Here is a 22,148-nt window from a genome sequence, read left to right on the forward strand (position 1 = left end):
TTAAGCTGAAGGAAAATGAATGAATTTAGATACATAATTTCATCATTTCCTCAACATTTACTTTTTGTTCTGTTGAACACAAAATAAGATGTTTAGAAAAATGCTGAAAATCTGAAACCATTGATTTCCAAAGTATATGTTTTTTTTTCTACTATAAAAGTCAATGGTTACAGGTTTTCAGCATTCTTCAAAATATCTTCTTTTGGGTTCAACAGAACAAAGAAAAATCAACGATTTGGAACGCCTTGAATGAGTAAATAATGAGTACATTTTCATTTTTGCATAAGCTATCCCTTTAAATGTGTCATCTTCTTATCTTAAATGTATATTTATTTTAATTTCAGCCATTGTTCAGTCGCAAAGTGTGAATCACCATTCATATTCTCATCTTCCACTACTTTATCAAAGGGTGCAAATAAAAAAGACTACAGGCATATGCGCAGACTCCAGAGCTTTCATTTTATGCAAAAGCAAAAAAATAATGATTTTATTAGATACTTATTATTATTATCTATTAAGTAAGATACACACTACCGGTCAATTGTTTTAAAGAAAATTATTCTGTTAATTTATTAAACGTTTAAAAAAAGTTAATATGTTAAATACCTTTAACTATTTTAAACTGCTTTTTTATTTTATGTGGTTTAAAATTAAATCATTACTCCAGTCATTACTGTTTTTATTACTATTACCATTAATAATAATAATAATAATAATAATATAATAATAAAATATAATATAATATAAATAATAATAATAATATAATATAAATATAATAATAATAATAATAATTATAATAATAATAAAAATAATAATATAATAATAATAATAATAATAATAACAATAATATAATATAAATAATATAATAATAATAATATAATATAAATAATAATAATAATAATAATATAAATAATAATATAATAATAATATCTATAATAATATAACAATACTAATAATATAATCTAAATAATAATATAATCTAAATAATAATAATAATAATATAAATAATAATAACATAATAACAATAATATTACAATAATAATAATAATAATAATAAAATATAATATAAATAATAATATAATAATAATAATAATAATAATAATAATATAATAATAGTAATAATAATAGTAATATTTATAATAATAATAATAATATAATAATAATAATAATAATAATAATAATAATAATAATAATAATATAATAATAATAATATTAATAAAAATAATAGTAAGAAGAATATATTAATTATAATAATAATAATAATAATAATAATAATAATAATAATAATAATATAATATTTCTAATAATAATATTATAATATAATAATAATAGTATTAATAATAATAATAATAATAATAATAATAATATAATAATGATAATAATTAGTATTATAGTGATTTCTGTGACTGGATTATGTGACTGGAGTAATGAAGCTGAAAATGCATCATTAAAATCACTGGAATAAATTATTAAATTAAATTATAAACTAATTCTATTTTACGTTATTTTATAGTGCAATAACCTTTCACAATTTGTTCTGTATTTTTGATTAAATAAATGCAGCTTTAAAAATCTAATTTAAAAATCATGCAGACACCAAATATTTGACCGGTAGTGTATTATCAAAACACAAACTATTCTTCTTGAAAGTAGTTTCAAGCCCTCTATTCAAAATCTAAGCACTATTCAAATTTCAAGCCTTTTCAAGGATTTCCAGGATCCAAACAAACCTTGTTCAGTCCTCACCTGAATCCAGTGCCTGCAATAGCGCCTCCTGCTGGCCGGCCAGCGCTGCTGCTCTGAAAAACGGGAGTAAATTGAGTCCTCTGTGGTCCTTTAGAGTGTCCACGGCTCTTCTTCGGCCTACACTAAAGAACAGCTGCTGTCTCCAGTTTAACTCTGTCTGCTGGTCCGTCAGGATGAGGATATCCCTGAGCGAGAGTCTCCAGGCTTCCTTCCACTTCTCCAGCGTCCCAGAACCACCCAGAAGCCAACAAACTCCCTCCAGTCCCACAGGTCCGGAGTGTGGCATGAACACGGGGAACAAACGGGCGTCCAGCAGACAGCCCGACTCCTTCCTTTCAGGACCCCAGAGGTACAGAGGCCTTTAACACAAACACACAGAGAAGATCACACTTTTAACTTAGGAACACCTCATTTTCTTTTCTTTTTTTCTCAGATCTTTTTATTAATATTTGGGTCAATAAAACAACTATTTCAAAAATATTTGAAAAACAGAGACAAATTATTTTTGCTCCAATTATTTTCCCCCCCCCCGCCCCACTGCACTATTTCTATACAATATATTATGCACACTTTTAATCTGTTTTACATCATGTCATGATATATACATACATACATACATACATACATACATACATACATACATACATACATACATACATACATACATACATACATACATACATACATACACACATACACACATACATACATACATACATACATGCATATATACATACATTTATACATGCATATATACATACATACATACATACATACATTTATACATACATACATACATACATACATACATACATACATACATACATACATACATACATACATATATACATACATACATACATACAAGTAAATAAAAGTTCCCTTATATGTTCACTCATCTATTGTACATATATACGCATACAATGAGTCACAATAGGCTTAGCAAATATAATATAAAGAAATAAAATAATTAAATAGAAATTAAAATAACATAAAATGGAGGGAAGAAAAAAAAAGAGAAACAAATAAACAACGATCAAACTGCAAATATTAAGTTTGGATCCATTTGCTTTATATATGTCAGCACTGGCTGCCAAATAAGATACAACTTTTGACTGCAACCTTTGGTGGAGTACTGAATCTTCTCCATTGTAAGATGGTACATAAGATCCCTAATTCAGTGATTTAAAGTTAGATGAAATTTGTCCTTCCATTTAAGCAGTATAAGACGTCTAGCATTTATAGTTGAAAACGAAATCATACGTTTGGTATTATTGACTAAACTGAGATCTGTAATTAAACCAAATATTCCTACAATAGGACAAGGGATACATGCAAAACATTTGAAAAGAAATTAAATAATAATTGCCAGAACTTGGTTATTTTAGAACATGACCAAACGTGTGTGTGTGTGTGTGTGTGTGTGATTAGCTATTTCTACTTCACATCTATTACATAAGCGATTTATAGTTGGTGAAAATGTAGCTAATTTTGCTCATTTAGCTGCCTGCATTGAGAGATCTGTAAATGATAAAGCTTGTCTAAATTGGTGCTAAATTTTGAAATCTGTTAGTTGTCTTTACTGTGACAGTAGAACGGTGTTTACAAATAAACTAAGAAACTTCAACAAAAACCCTTGATTTAGGGGAAAACACTGATCAAAAATACAGAACAGCAATGACTAGAACATAATGTCCAGCATTACAAGTACAATTTCTGAAGGTTGCAGCAGTAATAAAATGTACAGGCCCTTGCTTTGAATGACTTAAATACATCTTATTAACCCTAGCTTTTTTCACCAAGGTTTTACTAAGATTTTTTAATCAGGTTTGGGTCAGGACTCTTGGATGGCCATTTTATCATTTCAACGATTTCAGCTTTCAGGATCTGTTTCACCTGTTTGGCTGGGTGAAAGCAGGTCGATTGTCCTGCATGAAAATTGCTGGCTGGTTGAGTGATTAACAAAGAAATGGAACCGTTGCAAAAAACCTTAAATCAACAAAACACATTTAATGACACTGCACACACTTTCAGTTGATTTTTCCCCAGTTTGACGACAAACATTATGTTTCCCACTGGACTTAAACCTTCTTTCATTATTAAAGTGAATTTCGAATCACTTCTCTAGGTGAATCTTTACTCCAAAATTATCATCCTTACTGTATTCCAGTCCGAGAATAAAAATCCCTCCATTTCTGATTCAGGAATGATGCAGTGACATCATCAGCGGAGGCCTGTAAGGTAAATAATCAATAAAATACACCAAACTAGCATACATTCATATTTTTATTGAAAATAAACGCAAAGAAATTAATATTAATTGATATAACTGAGAACCCACCTCTAAACTGTCATGAGCTCCAAATGCCGTGTATACGGTTAACTTCATCTCTCCCAGCATCACTCGATGAGCCTGAATGATGATGTCACTGGAAAGAGGCAGATGCTGGATGTAGGATGATGATGTGAGTTCAAGCCCAGACAGCAGACACCCAGAATGCACCTGGATTGGACCCTGTAATTGACAGTTGGCACATTGTGATTGATAGCTATACTTTAATAAAATTCTCTAAGTTTGTATTGTAAATTGTATTTAATGTGTGAGTTGCATGTCATTTAATTCAACAAAAACTGCACAGTAAAACAAATAGTATTTTTATTTGTATGAATAATCCTCATCATCATTTAGAATATTATTTTCTACATATATGAAATGCAATGTAATATGCTAAAAATAGCATAGAAATATTACTTTGTAAAACTACTATAATCACTATAATATAATACTATTTAATAATACTATAATATTCTACTATAATCAAGATGATTATAATTTAAGATTATGATAAAAAAATGTATATTTTAAAATTCTATTGTTTGTATGTACATTAAATAATAAAATCAATTAAACAAGTTAGAAACAAATGGATAAAATACTAGTGTAGCCTACTATAATGAAAACAAAAATACATTTCATTTTACACTGAAATATTCAAAAGTTTAAATTATAAGTAATAATAATAATAATAATAATAATAATAATAATAACAATAATATTAATAATAATATTAATAATAAAATATTAATATTATTATTATTATTAATAATAATAAAATAATAAAATATTAATAATAATAATAATAATAATAATAATAAAATATTAATAATAATAATAATAAAATATTAATAATAATAATAATAATAATAATAATAAAATATTAATAATAATAATAATAATAATAATAATATTAATAAAATATTAAGTAATATAATAAAATAATAAGTAATGTGATTATTTAATAATAAGGATAAGAAATTATGATTTATATATCTATTAGTGAAACATAATATTTGGTTGGAAAAAATAAAAATAAAAATAGCTAAAGCCGGTTTCATATCTTTCAATTTACCGCAAGTTAACCAAGGTGCATTAAAAGCCCTCCAGACCTTTAAGTGGCAGTGCTGCACAACAGCTCCTGCAGATACACGAATGTCTCCTTCCAGGATGCTATTTATCACCCTGCAGCCTTCAGCCACACTCTTCGCATCCTTCACAACAGAAATAAACTTTTAAATAACACAAACATTTAAATGAATTGATATTCACAACAGTTCCTACCTGAATATGAGAGAGAATCGTCGTCTCAGATCCAGATTTTGTCAGACGGTCGACATGTTCCCGACCCGACTGAGTCAAATAATCATAGCGACCATCTGGAATGTAAACTAGAGACAACGAATTACATACCATAATATTCTTGCTATATCTGTCCTTTGTTTTGAGAAGAAACTATGTCCGAAATCGCCTAATATTCAGTAAGTACTGCATTTGAATTTAAACTTACTACTTGGCTGTTAGAAAAGTATGTTCTATACAGTATGAATGTGAGCAGTAGGAATGGAACTCAGACCTACTACATCCGCCATTTCGTGAGTTGTGTCGCTGCACTCCCATTTATAAATTCTCTCATGGTGCATCATGGGATAGCGTAGCATCCATCGGATGCACACTTCAGAATCTCGCCGGAAGTAGGAGGTCATCCGGATACTTCTCATATACCGTTTTCAAATTCTATGAATTCGGACATACTACTCAACTCGCATCTTATTTTTAGCATACTATATAGCAGTGTTTCCCAACCCTGTTCCTGAAGGCACACCAACAGTACACATTTTCAACCTCTCCCTAATCAAACACACCTGAATCAACTCATCAGAAGATTAGAAGAGACTCCAAAACCTAAAGTTAATGGGTCAGAAAAGGGAGACATTCAAAATATGTACTGTTGGTGTGCCTCCAGGAACAGGGTTGGGAAACACTGCTATATAGTATGAAAGTATGCGATTTCGGACGCAGCCTAATAGCCAGAAAGACAAAAAAATATAGTGAAAGCCTACACATAGAGATAGAGGATCCTCTGAGGCTCCTCCACAGCACTGCACGCCCGCTCCTCACTGCTGCCCCCTGAGGTGAGAAGGGAGAACTGCAGCCAGTTCTCTCTCCATTAATGAATTCATGCTCGGTCACATCAGTGCAAAGACACACTAGAACATCAAGAAACAGAGATATCTGCAAGAGAGAGGCATGTTTGACAGATTTTACCATTTAATTTGTAAACCATACTGCTAGTGTGCTAGCACGACACTACTTGTCAGCTTTTTTAAATACTAGTACTTTTCTATTAAAGTACAAATGAAATCAAAACTAATTATACTGATTTTGTTAGATCACATTGCTAGTTTTGTGGTGAACAATTCATCTGTGCATGTCATTAAGAAAAAACTAATAGTTTGCTCTCCATTCATTCATTCATTTTCTTTTCGGCTTAGTCCCTTTATTAATCTGGGGTCGCCACAGCGGAATGAACCGCCAACTTATCCAGCATTTTTTTTATGCAGCGGATGCCCTTCCAGCTGCAACCCATCATTGGGAAACACATACACACTTATTCACACACACATACACTACGGACAATTTAGCCTACCCAATTCACCTGTACCGCATGTCTCTGGACTGTGGGGGAAACCGGAGCACCTGGAGGAAACCCACGCGAACACAGGGAGAACATTCAAACTCCACACAGAAAAAACGCCAACTGACCCAGCCGAGGCTCGAACCAGCGACCTTCTTGCTGTAAGGCGACAGCACTACCTACTGCGCCACTGCGTCGCCTAGTTTGCGCTTGTAACCTTTAATTGAAATCTGAAAATGCTGTCTGATGTATTGGGCGTGGCTAACATATTTAAGGGCCAGCTGTCAGTTTTGACAATAAACAGTCCTCCTGGTGCGGAGGAGGTGTCCGTTAGGTTGTAATAACTTTCCCAAAACCCATTTCCAGATCTTTCTGAATAAAATACCTACTTTACTACATCCAATCAGCTCGCAGTAGAAAAAACAAGCCACGCCCACTGCTTTCTCATTTAATATTGCGTTTCACTAGAAGCTGCGTCACAACCATAGACTGTAAAATATATGGACGTAGTATCCGTGACGTCACCCATAGGTTTCTGAACACTGCAAAAGAAGCTACAAGTAGGCACGGCCAACCGTCGCCATTTTGTTCGCGCGTCATCACACCCACGGCGGGATACCAAACAAGGGCAAAAAGGCGGAGAGTGAGCGGAGCTACAGACATGTGCTGGCACTTTGCTTAGACCTGGCAGACAGACTTTACTTTGAGAGAAACGCTTGATACTTTATTACCTGCGACTCGTTTGTGTTCTGACCACATGTGCTTGGCTGTACACTATATCAATAAAGTGTTTAGACTGTTAAAAACACTGTAGTAATACACTGAGCCACTAAGCATTGTTCTTATGATGTTTTTCTACAGGAGGAAAACCTGAATTACTTCCAAACACTTCAGATATAGTCTGTGTTAGTAAATGCAAGACTATTGATGAACTCCAGCATAACACTGTATGATAACGCTTCAGATTACTGTTCTAGAGCCTACAGCTAATCAATCTGTCACATTCTGGAGTGCTTTACGGGTCTAAAGAAAAATATTAATGATAAATGATCTTAAATAAAACAAATACATTTATAGAGATGGTATACAAGTATATAACTTTACTCACATGGGAAACGGAGGCCACGTGAATGGTTTGTGAGCACAATTAAATGCACACAGCATCCCATATCATCTGATAATTGTAAGAAATAAGTCCAAAAGGCAGCTGACTGTGTAAAGCCACATAAAACAAAACAAAAATACGATGAATATGCCGAGATCAGTGGCCAATCTGCCGGATTCAGCTGAGGTGAAGTGACGGCGACCAGCGAGACCTAGCTGTCACTCAAGTGGCCACGCCCTTAATTATGCAAACTTAATATAACCTAATATAAAGGAAATGGATGAGTTATAAAAAAATTCACCCCCTCACAGTTGTCATGGAGGGTAATAATAGCTATATGAACCAAAATCGTTCTTTGTACCAGGCTGTAAACACCTTTTTTTCTGCTGTAAAGTTGGCCATTCTAACAGTGGGCTCAATTAAAATTTGCTCTATTATGGAGCCAGGACTAGCGGAATTTTGATGAATTGCAGTTTCAGTTACTTCCGTATTGGCTTCCCGAGGGAGAGCGGGAGGTTGCCACTTGGTCACAACACGAGAAAAAAAACAGTCGCAGCTCCTGTTTTATGTGGACTTTAAGGACTAGTACTTAAATATTAGTTACTAGTGCTTGTTTTAGACACTTATTCTTTAGATACTTGCTAAAACAGCTTGCCGCTGAGATTAATTTAAAAAGATAACCAAGTTGTGTGTTTTTACCTCAAGTGGTGGCGCTCCTGAATCCATGCCAAGATACGTACAGCCCTCCAGAGGTGGAGTAACATGGGTCTGTAAGAGTTTCTCTGCTACAGTCCTGGAGAAAAACACTGGCCCGGACACCTGAGCACCACACAGACACTTGTAGGAAGACTCCACAATTTTTTTTTTTACATGCAATCAGAATATTGAATGCTCCTTTAAAAAGTGTATATAACTTTTAGAGTTTTTTGGGAATTGTTTTTAAAAGGAAATCGTTTATAGTTATATCGAAAATAGTTTAGCAACTATGCTATAACACACCATATTAATAAATTAAATAATAAATTATTTTACTGAACGCTTAAAAATGAAATAAAATATATATTTTTAATAGTTTTTGTATTATTCATCATCACCATCTCTTAAAAACACACAAAAATCATTAAATATGATCACATATTATGAAAATAACTAAATAAAAATATTAAAGAATGTCACACAAAACTTAATTGAATTGAATGGTGTTATTTGAAGCTTTTGTTCATGAAGTTATTTTGCAAATCAACAATAATTAACTGATTAAAAAATGAATACATTTGACACTGCAGATGTGGAATAACATAACAATAGTATAGTAGAAAAATTAGCCATCACAGGAAAAATATTACATTTTAATTATCCATTTCAAATTGTTTTAATGAAACACACAGTATACAAAAAATATAGAAACTTGCCAATTAAATTCATACCAGAGGAACTTTCCCATCAGAAACTGTGGCAGAGCTGATCTCCTCCTTTGAGCCCTTATAGATAATGTTGCGCACTCTGGTCTACAAAAGCAAAAATATATCAGAAAACGCAAAAAAGCGACACCTAAAGGCCTCATTTCCAATAACGCACCTCTGCATCGGTGATATAGACGCCATGATGCACTGCAAAATCAATGTCACCTGGTAGAGCCACAACCCGAACCCCAGAAAACCCGTCCCATGGAATCACTGTCAAGAGAAAAACATAATATAGATCAAATCAAAAGTTAAAGATTAAGAGTTAAACAATAAACGTTACAGTAAAACGTCTTACTGTAGCATTTTAAGCTAAAAATCGTGTGTGTGTGTGTGTATAAAAACTGTGTAATTCTTTTAAAATTGTGACTTCATATATAATCTTGAGATTGTTCATTAGTATTTATTCATTTAGATATTAAAGGGATAGTTCACACACACAAAAAAAATCTCTTTTTAATAATTTGCTTTATGGACTTTTAACTTTTTGGGACCCTTGCTGGCTATGGAGGGTCAAATAGCTCTCAGATTTAATTAAAAATATCTTAATTTGTGTTTCGAAGACAAGCAAAGGTCTCCTGGGTTTATAACAACATGACGGCGAGTAATTACTGATGGAATCTTTTTAAATTTTCACCCAAAAATTTACATTCTGTCACCATTTACCCACAATTCCTTGTTTCAAACCTTTATGAGTCTCTTTTTTCTGCTGAACACTAAAGAAGATATTTTGAAGAATGAAACGTGTAACCATTGACTTCCATTAGTATTTATTTTTCTTACTATATTAGTCAATGGTTACGGGATTTCAGCTTTCTTCAAAATATCTCCATTTGCGTTCAACAGAAGAAAGAAACACATCAATGTTTAGAGCCACCTGAGAGGAGTAAATAGTGTGTACATTTTTATTTGTGTGTGAACTATCCCTTTAACACCACTCCAGCAGCTAATGCTATAATCATGGTGAGAACCAGTTAATCCAAACACGAGTCTTCCTTAAACAAAAGTCAGGGGAGGGACAATTTAATATCTTCAGGTCATCTAACTTGCATGTGTTTGGGTTGTGGGAGGAAACCGGAGCACACGGAGTGAACCGAAACTGGCGCAGGGAGGTGCATTAGATAAAGCTATTGTATAAAATTGTATAAAAGTTGCTCACCCTGTCGTGTTGGAATATTCAGCATCATATCGGTGCTGCACACCCAAACGCCTGGCGGAGAGCCAGCGCAGATCTGAAACAGCAGGATGTTTCACTGAGCATGATTGTGCATAATAATAATCATGTACTGCCATTGTGAGTACGCTGTAGGAATTCATGTACAAACCTCAATTCTGAAAACCTTCAAGAATCTGTGCTTAATGAATTAATTCATTTTCTTTTCGGCTTAGTATCTTTATTAATCCAGGGGCACCACAGCGGAATGAACCGCCAACTTATCCAGCACGTTTTTACGCAGCAGATGCCCTTTCAGCCTCAACCCATCTCTGGGAAATGCTTAATTAATTTTCTAACTTATTTAATTGACAAAAGCACAAATAAATAATTTCAAGAGTTTGTAAATATGAACTAATTTTGATTTTAAAGATGTAATTCACCAAATATGACAATTATTGGTTGTTTCAAACCAGTTTGAGGGTTTTAATGCTGTAAAACTGTAACCATTGACATTCATAGTATGAAAACAGCTACTATAGAAGTCAGTGGTTACCGGTTTTTAACATTCTTCAAAATATCTTACTTTTTAATCTTCATTTTTGTCAAGTTTTTTCCTCAAACTTCTTCAGTGTGTAAGACTAGTTTCTTACACATCTCACCTGAAGCCTTTTGTTTAGTTTTGGTGTGATTTTTGACGGTTGTATCCGTAAAATAACTGAACAATCATTCAGTGTAGTGATATAGAATGTTTGTCATGCGGTCAAAACCTGTCTGTAACTATACTACATGCTTTATTAGTATCTAAAAATAACTCCACACATAAAAATGTCCATCAGCCAATCAGAACGAGCATTTAACAACCCTGTAGTATAAAGAGAATTAACAAATCACAGATTCTTGTACAAAACGTTCCAGTTTTTTTGTACGTGATTGAGTTCTGCTCACCTTTGTGGACAGACAGTCTAACAGCAGATCCAAGCAACAAACGGCTCCTTCCACAGCATCTGATCTCTGCACAGGCATCCAGCAGAAAGCCCTGCTGCAGCCGTCCCATGGGAAATCTCGACCCTAAAACCCAAACACACACCTATAAGTGCATGTTTGATCATGATACACATCTGATTTTTTAATTCTGCTTTACAAACCGTGTGAAGGATGAGGATATGAGCTTCATCCAGAACATCAGCGTTCACCACCTGAACACAAACATTTCATCTTCATCAATGCAAACAGAAAGAAAACTGCATTCTGATAATTACACACAGTGAATGACGAACACACAAATATGACAACAAACAGAAATAGCGAGGAGGAGGAGGTGTCCGATAGGTTGTAATAACTCTCCCGAAATCCATTTCCCGATCTTTCTGAATAAAATACCTACTTTACTACATCCAATCAGCTCGCAGTAGGAAAAAACAAGCCACGCCCACTGCTTTCTCATTTAATATTCCGTTCCTCCAGTAGCTGCATCACAATATGTATAATCACAGCTTCCGGTACATGCGAACTTTAAAAATCTGTATTTCATCTCAATTTTGTATGCGTCCCAACTCCAACCCCCTACAAAATCTGAGTGGTTGGATATCATATCTAACGTTCAAAATAAGATGACTTTTTATTTAAAAATACAATTGGACAAATACCTGCAATATTGGGAGAAATGGATTGGACTTATGCCTGTACACAGTGTAAACTGATCTTAATATGTATTTGTTAATGTGACCTATAAGGAAATATGTGACCAGTCAACTGTTCATTTAATTTCCGGTGTGTTATTGTATTCTTTATTATTTTTTTTATTTATAAGATTAAATAGAATAGCTAAGTCGAGTAAAGGAGGTCGAGCGTTCTCATTTATGGCTCCTAAACTCTGAAATAGCCTTCCTGAAAATGTCCTAGGCTCAGACACACTCTCTCAGTTCAAAATTAGATTAAAGATCTATCTTTTTAGTAAACCATACACTCAATGCATCACAAATGAGTAGTCCCACACGGAATCTGCGCACGCAGAATTCTGCAGATTTTTAGCACATCTCTAATTCTGTTTATTTACTTGTGTAAATCTATATTTATTCAGTTTTTAAATTAAGTACAGTAATATTATTGACTATAATGATAATGTTCATCTGATTTATGTACAATGCAGTTTGTACAGTAATGTTTTCTGTCTTTCAGTAGAGATATTATATGAGAGACTTGCTTTGCTTACCAAATAAAGTGCAACTAATTGAATTTGCATTGTAAACATTAAATAAAATTGTTAAATATATTATTTTTTATTTCACATATTAAGGTTTTAGTTATGATAGTCCCAAAATCATTCCGCAGAAATCCGCATATTTTTAGCAAAATTCTCCACAGAAATAGCAAAAAAACGTCTGCAGATTCCGTCTGGCCCTACATATGACGCATGAATGTGCTCCACACATCCCGTTTATATACAACATGAACAGCAGCTAAGCTAATTATTCTCTTTATTCTCTATTTCCTCATGGGGATAGTCATCTCGAGGCCCCCAAAGATTATGCAGCGCCACTGATGCAATCCAAGACCTGTGAAGAGATGATCCCAAGGTTTCCACAATCCCGGACCAGGCCGTATACTGAGCAGCTGCTGTGGTGTTCATGGAGGAGTGGAGAGCATGAGACTGATTCCTGTGAGACTCCAGGGACAGACATGTCTTCGCTGACGTCCAGCGTTCTCCAGCCTCCGGAGCCTAGACTGCAGCTCTGCACAAGATGTTCGGCCAAAGAAGAAATGGTCGTGCCCAACTGAGCCTGGTTTCTCTCAAGGCTTTTTCTATCCTTCACTTTCGCCAATTGGTGAAGTTTTGTCCTCGCCGCTGTCGCCTCTGTCTTGCATGGTTCGAGACTTGTAGAGTTGCTCTTCAGTGTTTGGACTCTCGGCCATGAATATTGAACCACACTGAACTAAACTGAACGTAACTTAAACTCTGAAAACTAAACTGACACTGTTTCAATTCACTATAATGTGAAGCTGCTTTGACCCAATCTGCAGTGTAAAAGCGCTATACAAATTAAGATGAATTGAATTATTTAAAAAAAATAGAAATAAAAATAAAGTATAAAATAAATCTTGTATGCATCCATCGAGCATTTCTCTCCGAATCCCACACAGAGAAAAGTAAGACTCACGCTGTATCCAGCTCTGGCGCTCAGGTGTTCTGCAGCCACCAGCAGGGCGTTCAGTGTGGCTCCGCCGCTGCCCAGCCGAGCGTGAGGGTCAGGAACCGTCAGCAGCAGAGCATCATCTGGAAGAACACCACGCTTCTGACGCACCTCCAGCTCTGAAACACACACAAACAGGGTTTTTTTTGTGAGTTGTGGGGACATTACATAGGTTTCCATTATATTTACAGCGGGCAAAATGATGGCTCAGTGGTTAGCACTGTCGTCTTACAGCAAGAAGGTCATTGGTTTGAGTCCCGTCTGGACCAGTTGGCATCTCTGTGTTTGCATGTTCTCCCCGTGTTGGCGTGGGTTTCCTCCGGGTGCTCTGGTTTTCCCCACAGTCCAAAGACATTCGCTATAGGTGAACTGGATTAACTAAATTGGCCATAGTGTATGTGTGTGTGTAAATGAGTGTTTATGGGTGTTTTCCAGTACTCGGTTGGAAGGGCATCCGCTGGAATAATTGGTGGTTCTGAGTGGTGACAGAGGATAAATAAGGGACTAAGCTGAAGGTAAATGAATGAATGATTTAAACTGTATTTTATATTGCCCTAACCGCACTTTACCCCTAAACCCAAACCTCACAGGAATCTGAGTCCAGTTTACTCACTCAAAACACATTCTGTATGATTTATAAGCTTTTGAGATATGAGGACATCAACTCAACTCAATTTATTTCTAGATCACTTTCAACCAACCACAATGGATACCAAAGTGCTGTACATAAAAACACACAATACATGCAAATATACACAAAACCAAAGTACATAAACACACAACACAGGATTAAAAGCTAAAGAAAATAAGCCTGTTTTCAGTGACCTCTCAAAACTTGGAGCTGAACACTCCAATAGCATCCTGTACATATATTCATTTATTGTAAATCTGTTCATAGCTAATACAACCTGTATATAATGTTGATAGTACATCCATCTGTAAATATCACTATAGTTTTTCTAGAACTGTACTTTATAACTTATACCTGTATCCTGCACTTGCTGCTATTGCACTGCTGGTTAGACCGAAACTGCATTTCGTTGCCTTGTACTTGTACATGTGTAATGACAATGAAGTTGAATCTAATCTAATCTAATCTAAATATTTCAAGCTTGATCGTGGAACTTGGAAATAGAGTCGATCCTTAGAGCGAAGAGATCTCACAGGTTGGTGTATATTAATTAGCTCAGAAATATACTCAGGGGCCAGGCTATGAAGGGATTTCAACAAACAGCAGTACTTTGTAGTGAATTCTAAAGTGGATTGGTAGCCTGTGTAAGGAAACCAGTACAGGTGTGATGTGTGCTCGTTTTTTGTGCCTGTTAAAAGCCTGGCAGCTGCGTTCTGGACCAGCTGCAGTCGCGTGAGAGAGGCTTGACTCACATAGATACAATGTGTTGCAATAATCCAGACGAGAAGAGATGAAGGCATGAACGACCTTCTCCAAATCACTTAAAGAGAGGACTGACTTCAGCTTGGCAATATACAGCTGAAGTCAGAATTATTAGCCCCCCTTTGAATTATTGTTATTTTTAATTATTTCCCAAATGATGTTTAACAGAGCAAGGAAATTTTCACAGTATGTCTGATAATATTTTTTCTTCTGGAGAAAGTCTTATTTGTTTTATTTCAGCTAGAATAAAAGCAGTTTTCTATTTTTTTAAAGCCATTTTAAGGTCAATATTATTAGCCCCTTTAAGCTAACTTGTTTTCGATAGTCTACAGAACAAACCATTGTTATACAATAACTTGCCTAATTACAATAACCTGCCTAGTTAACCTAGTTAAGCCTTAAAATGTCACTTTAAGCTGTATAGAAATGTCTTGAAAAATATCTAGAAAAATATTATTTACTGTCATCATGGCAAAGATATTAGAGATGAGTTATTAAAACTATTATGATTAGAAATGTGTTGAAAAAAATCTCTCCGTTAAAAAGAAATTGGGGGAAAAAATAAACAGGGGGGCTAATAATTCAGGACGGCTAATATTTCTGACTTCAACTGTATCTAAGATAGAAAAAACAATTGTTGACAACAGTATCAATTTGGCGATCAAATGTAAGCTCAGAGTCAAAGATAACACCAAGACTTTTTATAGAGGAATGCACTTTTCCAGGAAGCAATGACATTGCCATTAGAATCTGAACCTTTTTGACCAAAAACAATCAATTCACACTTGTCCTCGTTCAGTTCAGTTGGAGAAAGTGATTCGCTAACCAGCCCTTCACATCAGACAAACAATTTAAAGTCTGAAGGGAGGACTGACCCCCAGATTTTAAGGGGAAGCAATTTCCTCATAATTGACCACCTTCTTGTAACACCCGTGTCACAGCCATGTAGTTATACAGATTTGCGCCTGATATGCCACAAAAACACCTAGAATCATCAGATACACCTGAACATGGACTGGAGACCTGCTGATGTGGAGAAGACACATCTTCAACATGCCAAAGTGCATTGCTTTGATTGCTTTAAAATCCATTTTTAAAGATCTTACTATCAGTATGTTAGTATATAAGGTAGTGTGATACTAATTTCGTGTTTAGAAGATATAAGCCTGATGTAAGCATCCAAAGCTTGTAGTTTTTCCCACCTAAATGGATCATCAATGGAGCTTTATTCAAGTCACCTCATACTTCTGAAGAAGGAGATTTTCTGATGGATGTCAGCTCCAGGATGAAGTAACACATCTCCTTTTTTATGATTATTACTCAGGTTGAATGTTAAAGGGCCTAGATTATATCATAACCTTAATGTAATCCCTCTTCAAAGTAAAACTGGAATGACATGCGTGTCATTGCTTTTTCTGTATACTAAGTTATTGGTTTCCTCAGGCCCATTCATGAGGTCACGGGATGTTTGATGCTACTTGAAGAGCTGTCACTAGATGTGAATTGTCTTGGCTGTCTCTGTTTTACTCTGCTATGTTTATTCTACCAGTTTTGATAAGATGGCTGAGAGCGCAAGAAACAGCCTTGAATATAAAACAGTTTGTGCTTTGTGTGTGTGTGTTATATTCTTTATTAGATCACTCTTACAGGTCTGGGGCCAGCACTGAATAGCCTACTGGCTGTCTGATCTTCATATGCATGACGGCCAAGTAATCATTAGAGATATTGTTCAGATTTGTAAGCACACACATGGAAATTTTCTAAGTCTATCTATGTTTTAACCAATTAGGTTAAAGCACCTATATGTACAACGCAGTTAGTGACATATGTTAGGGTAGGGGGTCTCATTTTTAAGCCTGTGACTCTCAAAATAACAATGCAAGGGGCTCCCTATGGAATACTATGGTAAATCAGCGCTGTTTAAGAATGCACTCAGTGGCACTTAAACGTTCGCGGGAAATGGACGTTTTTTAAACTTCAATACCGGGACAACCCTATTACAGACAACATGAGGGTGTGCTACAGAGGACTGTATTGTTTTAATCGCTCACCGGGTTACATAGGCTGAAGCTGGGAAGCGTGCCCAGGGTTTTGACCTGGTGCCATGAACTGAAGCCTAGGAGGACACTTAAGCGTATTACTCTTAAAGAGATTGTGGTGTTGTTTGATGCCTAAAATGCTTTTAGTTGTTTAAATTAAACTGAACTGAATGATATTAAAGGGATGTTTACACCATATCTGCGTTTTGAAATTGCTGCAACAGCTGGGGGTTTGTAGTACACAGCATGTTGTTGCAAAGTTTAAAGTGCTGATCCTATGCTTCCGGGTTTCTTCCCACCGCAGCCTCGCTTTCGTGTTTTAAAATGGAAGCTGCGTGAAATAATCGTATGCTGGGGTGTTAGCACCCACAAATAAACGCAGGTTGAGCGGCTGCTGCTGGCCTCACTAACACTACTCTCAGCAGCAACACAGCTTTCCCATGTGGTCTCCCATCCAGGTACTGACCGGACGCAGCCCTGCTTAGCTTCAGAGGGCGACCATGTAAGAGTTGCAGAGAGCTAGCTGCCGGCTCCTCTCCACCAATCAGCTGGTGTGCGGTCTGGTGCAATATGGCTGCCGTTGTGTCATCCAGGTGGATGCTGCACACTGGTGGTGGATGAATTTTACAAAGGGTATATAGTAATCTTTATGAACATTGAATATACACTTCAGAGAGTGTGATTATTATATAACAATATATTATTAAAATATTTGATTAAAAATAATGTTTTAAACGAGAGTTGTTGTCTTTATTCTTTGCATTTTAGGAGTTTCAGATCTGATTAAACATTCACAGTTACACAATTGCTAGGTTTTTAGGTTGTTAAAAAACAAAATAAGTTCATAATAAAACTTTTATTTCGTTTAAAAATGTTTTGGTGCAAGTTTTACACGCCTATTGAAAACTTGGGCAAAACATACAAGAAATACAAGTTCAAGTGCACAGTGTGTGTATTTGGACAAGGCAACAGGCTAATGGCACCTAAATTCAAGTACCCTTGTGTTTATGTGCCAAAGCACTTTGCAGAACACAATGATATTGCCATGGTATACATCGTGTCCAAAACAAGGCAGAGTAATAACGTTATATCTGCAACGTTATAAACTATTAACTTGATCTTAACCCAAATTGACGTGAAATTGAACCTGAAGACGTAACAATACAGGCACGTACGAGTTATGTACATCAGCAATGATATGCGACGTGAATAACTCATTAACTCACCTCTTTGGAAAGCATAAACACTGTCTTTATGCTGACATGTGAGGACAATAACAGTCCACTTCAGCGGTGCTTCATCTGCCATCCTGAAGTGCTTCACTTCTCATCATGTGACCCTCAGATAAGCAGACAGCAGAAGCCAATCGCTATTGGATGCGATTTTTCCGCCATCTGTCACTGGATTAAAGGCGAAGTTAAACGGAGATCACTTCATTCTTGCTGGACTTCCCACAAAACGGAGAACGAAGCACTTCCGGACTACAATCTGACTACATTTACGGAGCGCGCGCTGATGGGAAATGTACGGCGCATTAAGTCATGTCGGATGATTCGTTTTGCAAGTTGAACGCACATAAACGGCAGAAATAAGTCGTGGTTAAGAGTACGAACCTCGAAATGTTTTTAAAGCCCAGAATGTCTGAGCTGTGGACGAAAAAAAGCGAAATTGATGGATACATAGCAACGTCAGCCCTAGTTAGCTTGGACAACTCCTGTTGAACTGCATATGAGCAATTCCATGCAATATTAACCTTGCTATGCAAAAAATATAGGGATTTACAGTTGTGGTAAAAACATTTCAACCTATTTTGTGTAGGTTTGTATTTTACAGTACTGTAAAAATGCTCAAAAATGTCTGCCAATGTTTTCAAACAATTGTATTTGATATACCAAAGTCACACAAGAGGTAATTTCACATTGGTCACATCCATATGAAAGCAAAAATGTAAAATAAAATAAAAATCAATCAGTTTTGTTCTATAGAGAGCCAATTTTTATCCTTTTGATTAATTTATCAAAACAACGCCATATTGTGACTTGAACCAAATACAATAAAGCAGGAGTGTCAAACTTACTTCCTGGAGGGCCGGAGCCCTGCTTTAACACACCTATCTGTAGGTATCAAACAAGCCTAAAGCACTCAATTAGTTTGATCAGGTGTGTTTAATTAGGGTTGAAACTAAACTGTGCAGAGCCGTGGCCCTCCAGGAACTGAGTTTGACACACATGCTTTAAAGGGATATTTTGCTTGAAGAGAATGTCTTGAGATTTACTTCATTTACAACTCCTTTAGTACACACGAACGTCACAGGACTTGAACGCAGCAGTTTGACGTTAGATAAAACTTTTAGCTTATACAATCATTAAAGATAAATCTAGATTTAATATATATTGCACAAGGATATTTAACAATAAAAATATTCTGTAGTTTCAAAAGAATATATTAGTATGAAATAAAACAAAAATAAGCATGAAAAAAGCCATTCACTGAATTACCAAATCAACTCTGTAAATGAAGAGTAAATAGACTATATGCACAGCGAGTGTTTTTCAGCCAATGATGGTGAAAGATTTAATATGTTACTATTTTCAGTTTCATGCGGTTTCTTTTACAGCATCGATGTTGTAATGTAATAACAATATAATCAGTTAAATTGACTAAAGCATCCATTTGGTTGTCAAAGTGTAAAAACAGACGAAAAACCGTTTAAATACAGGCGCCGTCATTAGCAGCAGGCTAGCACAGAGATTACATTGAAAATAGTGGAGTAAAATTCATTTCCATATTTTAAAGACATGACGCGAAATATATTATTTAATGCAGTGCTTCTTGTTTGGTCTGAGACCCAATTTATATTGCATCTCAGCCAGGCAGTGAAGATCGCTGTTTTTTTTAAGAAATCAGACCTGAAATGAAACGATTTTTGTATGGGATGACAATAAACCCGAACCCCTGGGGCTGGCTGACTGAAATTAAAAGCCTGTGTGCATAAAACCCATTAGGCAGTTTCAGTTCTTAAAGGATAAAAAAAAAAACCAACCCCAAATTTTTTTTTATAAACAATATTCATTATTATTAATAATAATAATAATAATAATAATTGCAACAACAACTAATTGGCTTAACAATATGGTGTTAATAATATGGTTGAAAAAAAAAACCGAATTAACAATAACAAATGCTTGAAGTTTACATTTTTTTTTTTAAACTTAAGAGGAAAACTTAATAATAATCAAATAATAATAATAAAAAACAAGCATTCAAAGCAAACAAAAAAACAAAAAAACTAAATCTGCTTTAAAAGTGCTCACTGGCAAACCAAAGCAATTTTAGGTAGGAACACAGAACTTCTTGCAGGGAAACATATTTTGAAATATTGAAAAAAAAATCATTGTGGGGGGGGGGGGGGGGGGGGGGGGGCTCACTGAATAACCAAACAATTAAGAAACCAAGAAATTGAATAAATGGATTAAATTCATAAATCTAACCTGAATCTTACAACTTTATTAGAAATCGCTGGTAAAAAAAAAATGTATAAATCAATAATAATAGGCTGTTTTGCAAGTTACAAATTTAATAAAAAAAGCAATTGTTAAAAATGAATAATAAAAGGATTCTAATCTTTATATACACTTACCGGCCACTTTATTAGGTACACCTGTCCAACTGCTCGTTAACGCAAATTTCTAATCAGCCAACCACATGGCAGCAACTCAATGCATTTAGGCAAGTAAACGTGCTGCAACTGAAACCGTATACTTTCATACTATATAGTACGCTAAAATCAGTATGCGAGCCGAGTAGTATGTGCGAATTCATAGAATTCGAAAATCAGTATGCGAGAAGTACCCGGATGACTTACTACTACTCCAGATTCTACTACTCCGGCGAGATTTTGAAGTGCGCATTCCAAACTTTCTTTTCCAACGGCTGAGTAGTACATTTAAATTCAACCTACAGAGTAGTGGCCAGTTTCGGACGCAGCCATGGTCTAGACGATCTGCTGCAGTTCACACAGAGCATCAGAATGGGGATGAAAGGGGATTTAAGTGACTTTGAACGTGGCATGGTTGTTGGTGCCAGATGGGCTGGTCTGAGTATTTCAGAAACTGCTGATCTACTGGGATTTTCATGCACAACCATCTCTAGCGTGTACAGAGAATGGTCTGAAAAAGAAAAAATATGCAGTAAGCGGCAGTTCTGTGAGCGTGATGCCTTGTTGATGCCCGAGGTCAGAGGAGAATGTTCAGACTAGTTCCAGCTGATAGAAAGGCAACAGTAACTCAAATAACCACTCGTTACAACCGAGGTGTGCAGAAGAGCATCTCTGAATGCACAACACGTCCAACCTTGAAGCAGATGAGCTACAGCAGCAGAATCATCTCAGACTGGTTTCTTCAACATGACAACGAGTTCACTGTACTCAAATGGCCTCCACAGTCACCAGAACTAAATCCAATAGAGCACCTTTGGGATGTGGTGGAACGAGAGATTTGCATTATGGATGTGCAGCTGACAAATCTGCAGCAACTGCGTGATGCTATCACGTCAATATGGAGCAAAATCTCTGAGGAATATTTCCAGTACCTTGTTGAATCTATGCCACGAAGGATTAAGGCAGTTCTGAAGGCAAAACGGGGTCCGACCCGGTACTAGTAAGGTGTACCTAATAAAGTGGCCAGTGAGTTTTGTAATTCTTACAAAAAAGCACATCAAAATTCCATAACCAAATACTTGAGCCTAAAAATATGAATATTCCCAGAAATAGATATTAAAAATTAAACATACACTGCAATAAATAAATAAACAAAAGAGTTAAAGAGAAAGAACTCCTTTTTGTTGTTATTTATTGAAAACATTATAAAATATGACCTCCCAGTTGTTCAGTTGTTGTAACAGGTCTACAAGAACCACTAGAAGCAGAGGCAGACAGTCAGACAGATCATCAAATGGTCCCACACAGATCTCTGATCATTCACACCAGAACATATACTGCGATTTCCCCTCATAATTAAAGCAAAAACGAACCCCTTTAACACCCTCAGTAACGAGACACGAAAGAGTAACAGCTCAGGCATT

The 22,148-nt window shown here is 35.4% G+C and overlaps 1 protein-coding gene across 1 annotated transcript in view; it reads right to left on the reverse strand.

Moving 5' to 3' along the window:
• LOC130219331 (L-fucose kinase) overlaps positions 1-18,537 on the reverse strand; it is a 33,058-nt gene extending 14,521 nt beyond the window's left edge. Inside the window, exons 1-14 of the mRNA XM_056451710.1 lie at positions 18,293-18,537; positions 13,602-13,753; positions 11,589-11,639; positions 11,389-11,511; positions 10,447-10,519; positions 9,403-9,500; positions 9,252-9,332; positions 8,524-8,643; positions 6,145-6,316; positions 5,366-5,472; positions 5,194-5,295; positions 4,088-4,261; positions 3,907-3,980; positions 1,747-2,105 (exon numbers count right to left, since the gene is read on the reverse strand). Of these exons, the coding sequence (XP_056307685.1) occupies positions 1,747-2,105; positions 3,907-3,980; positions 4,088-4,261; positions 5,194-5,295; positions 5,366-5,472; positions 6,145-6,316; positions 8,524-8,643; positions 9,252-9,332; positions 9,403-9,500; positions 10,447-10,519; positions 11,389-11,511; positions 11,589-11,639; positions 13,602-13,753; positions 18,293-18,374 (1,768 nt within the window). The 5' untranslated portion in view covers positions 18,375-18,537. The remainder of the gene's footprint in view (positions 1-1,746; positions 2,106-3,906; positions 3,981-4,087; positions 4,262-5,193; positions 5,296-5,365; positions 5,473-6,144; positions 6,317-8,523; positions 8,644-9,251; positions 9,333-9,402; positions 9,501-10,446; positions 10,520-11,388; positions 11,512-11,588; positions 11,640-13,601; positions 13,754-18,292) is intronic.
• Between the last annotated feature and the right edge of the window lie 3,611 nt (positions 18,538-22,148).

The sequence above is a fragment of the Danio aesculapii genome, chromosome 25 (assembly GCF_903798145.1).
Source record: "Danio aesculapii chromosome 25, fDanAes4.1, whole genome shotgun sequence".
NCBI lineage: Eukaryota > Metazoa > Chordata > Actinopteri > Cypriniformes > Danionidae > Danio > Danio aesculapii.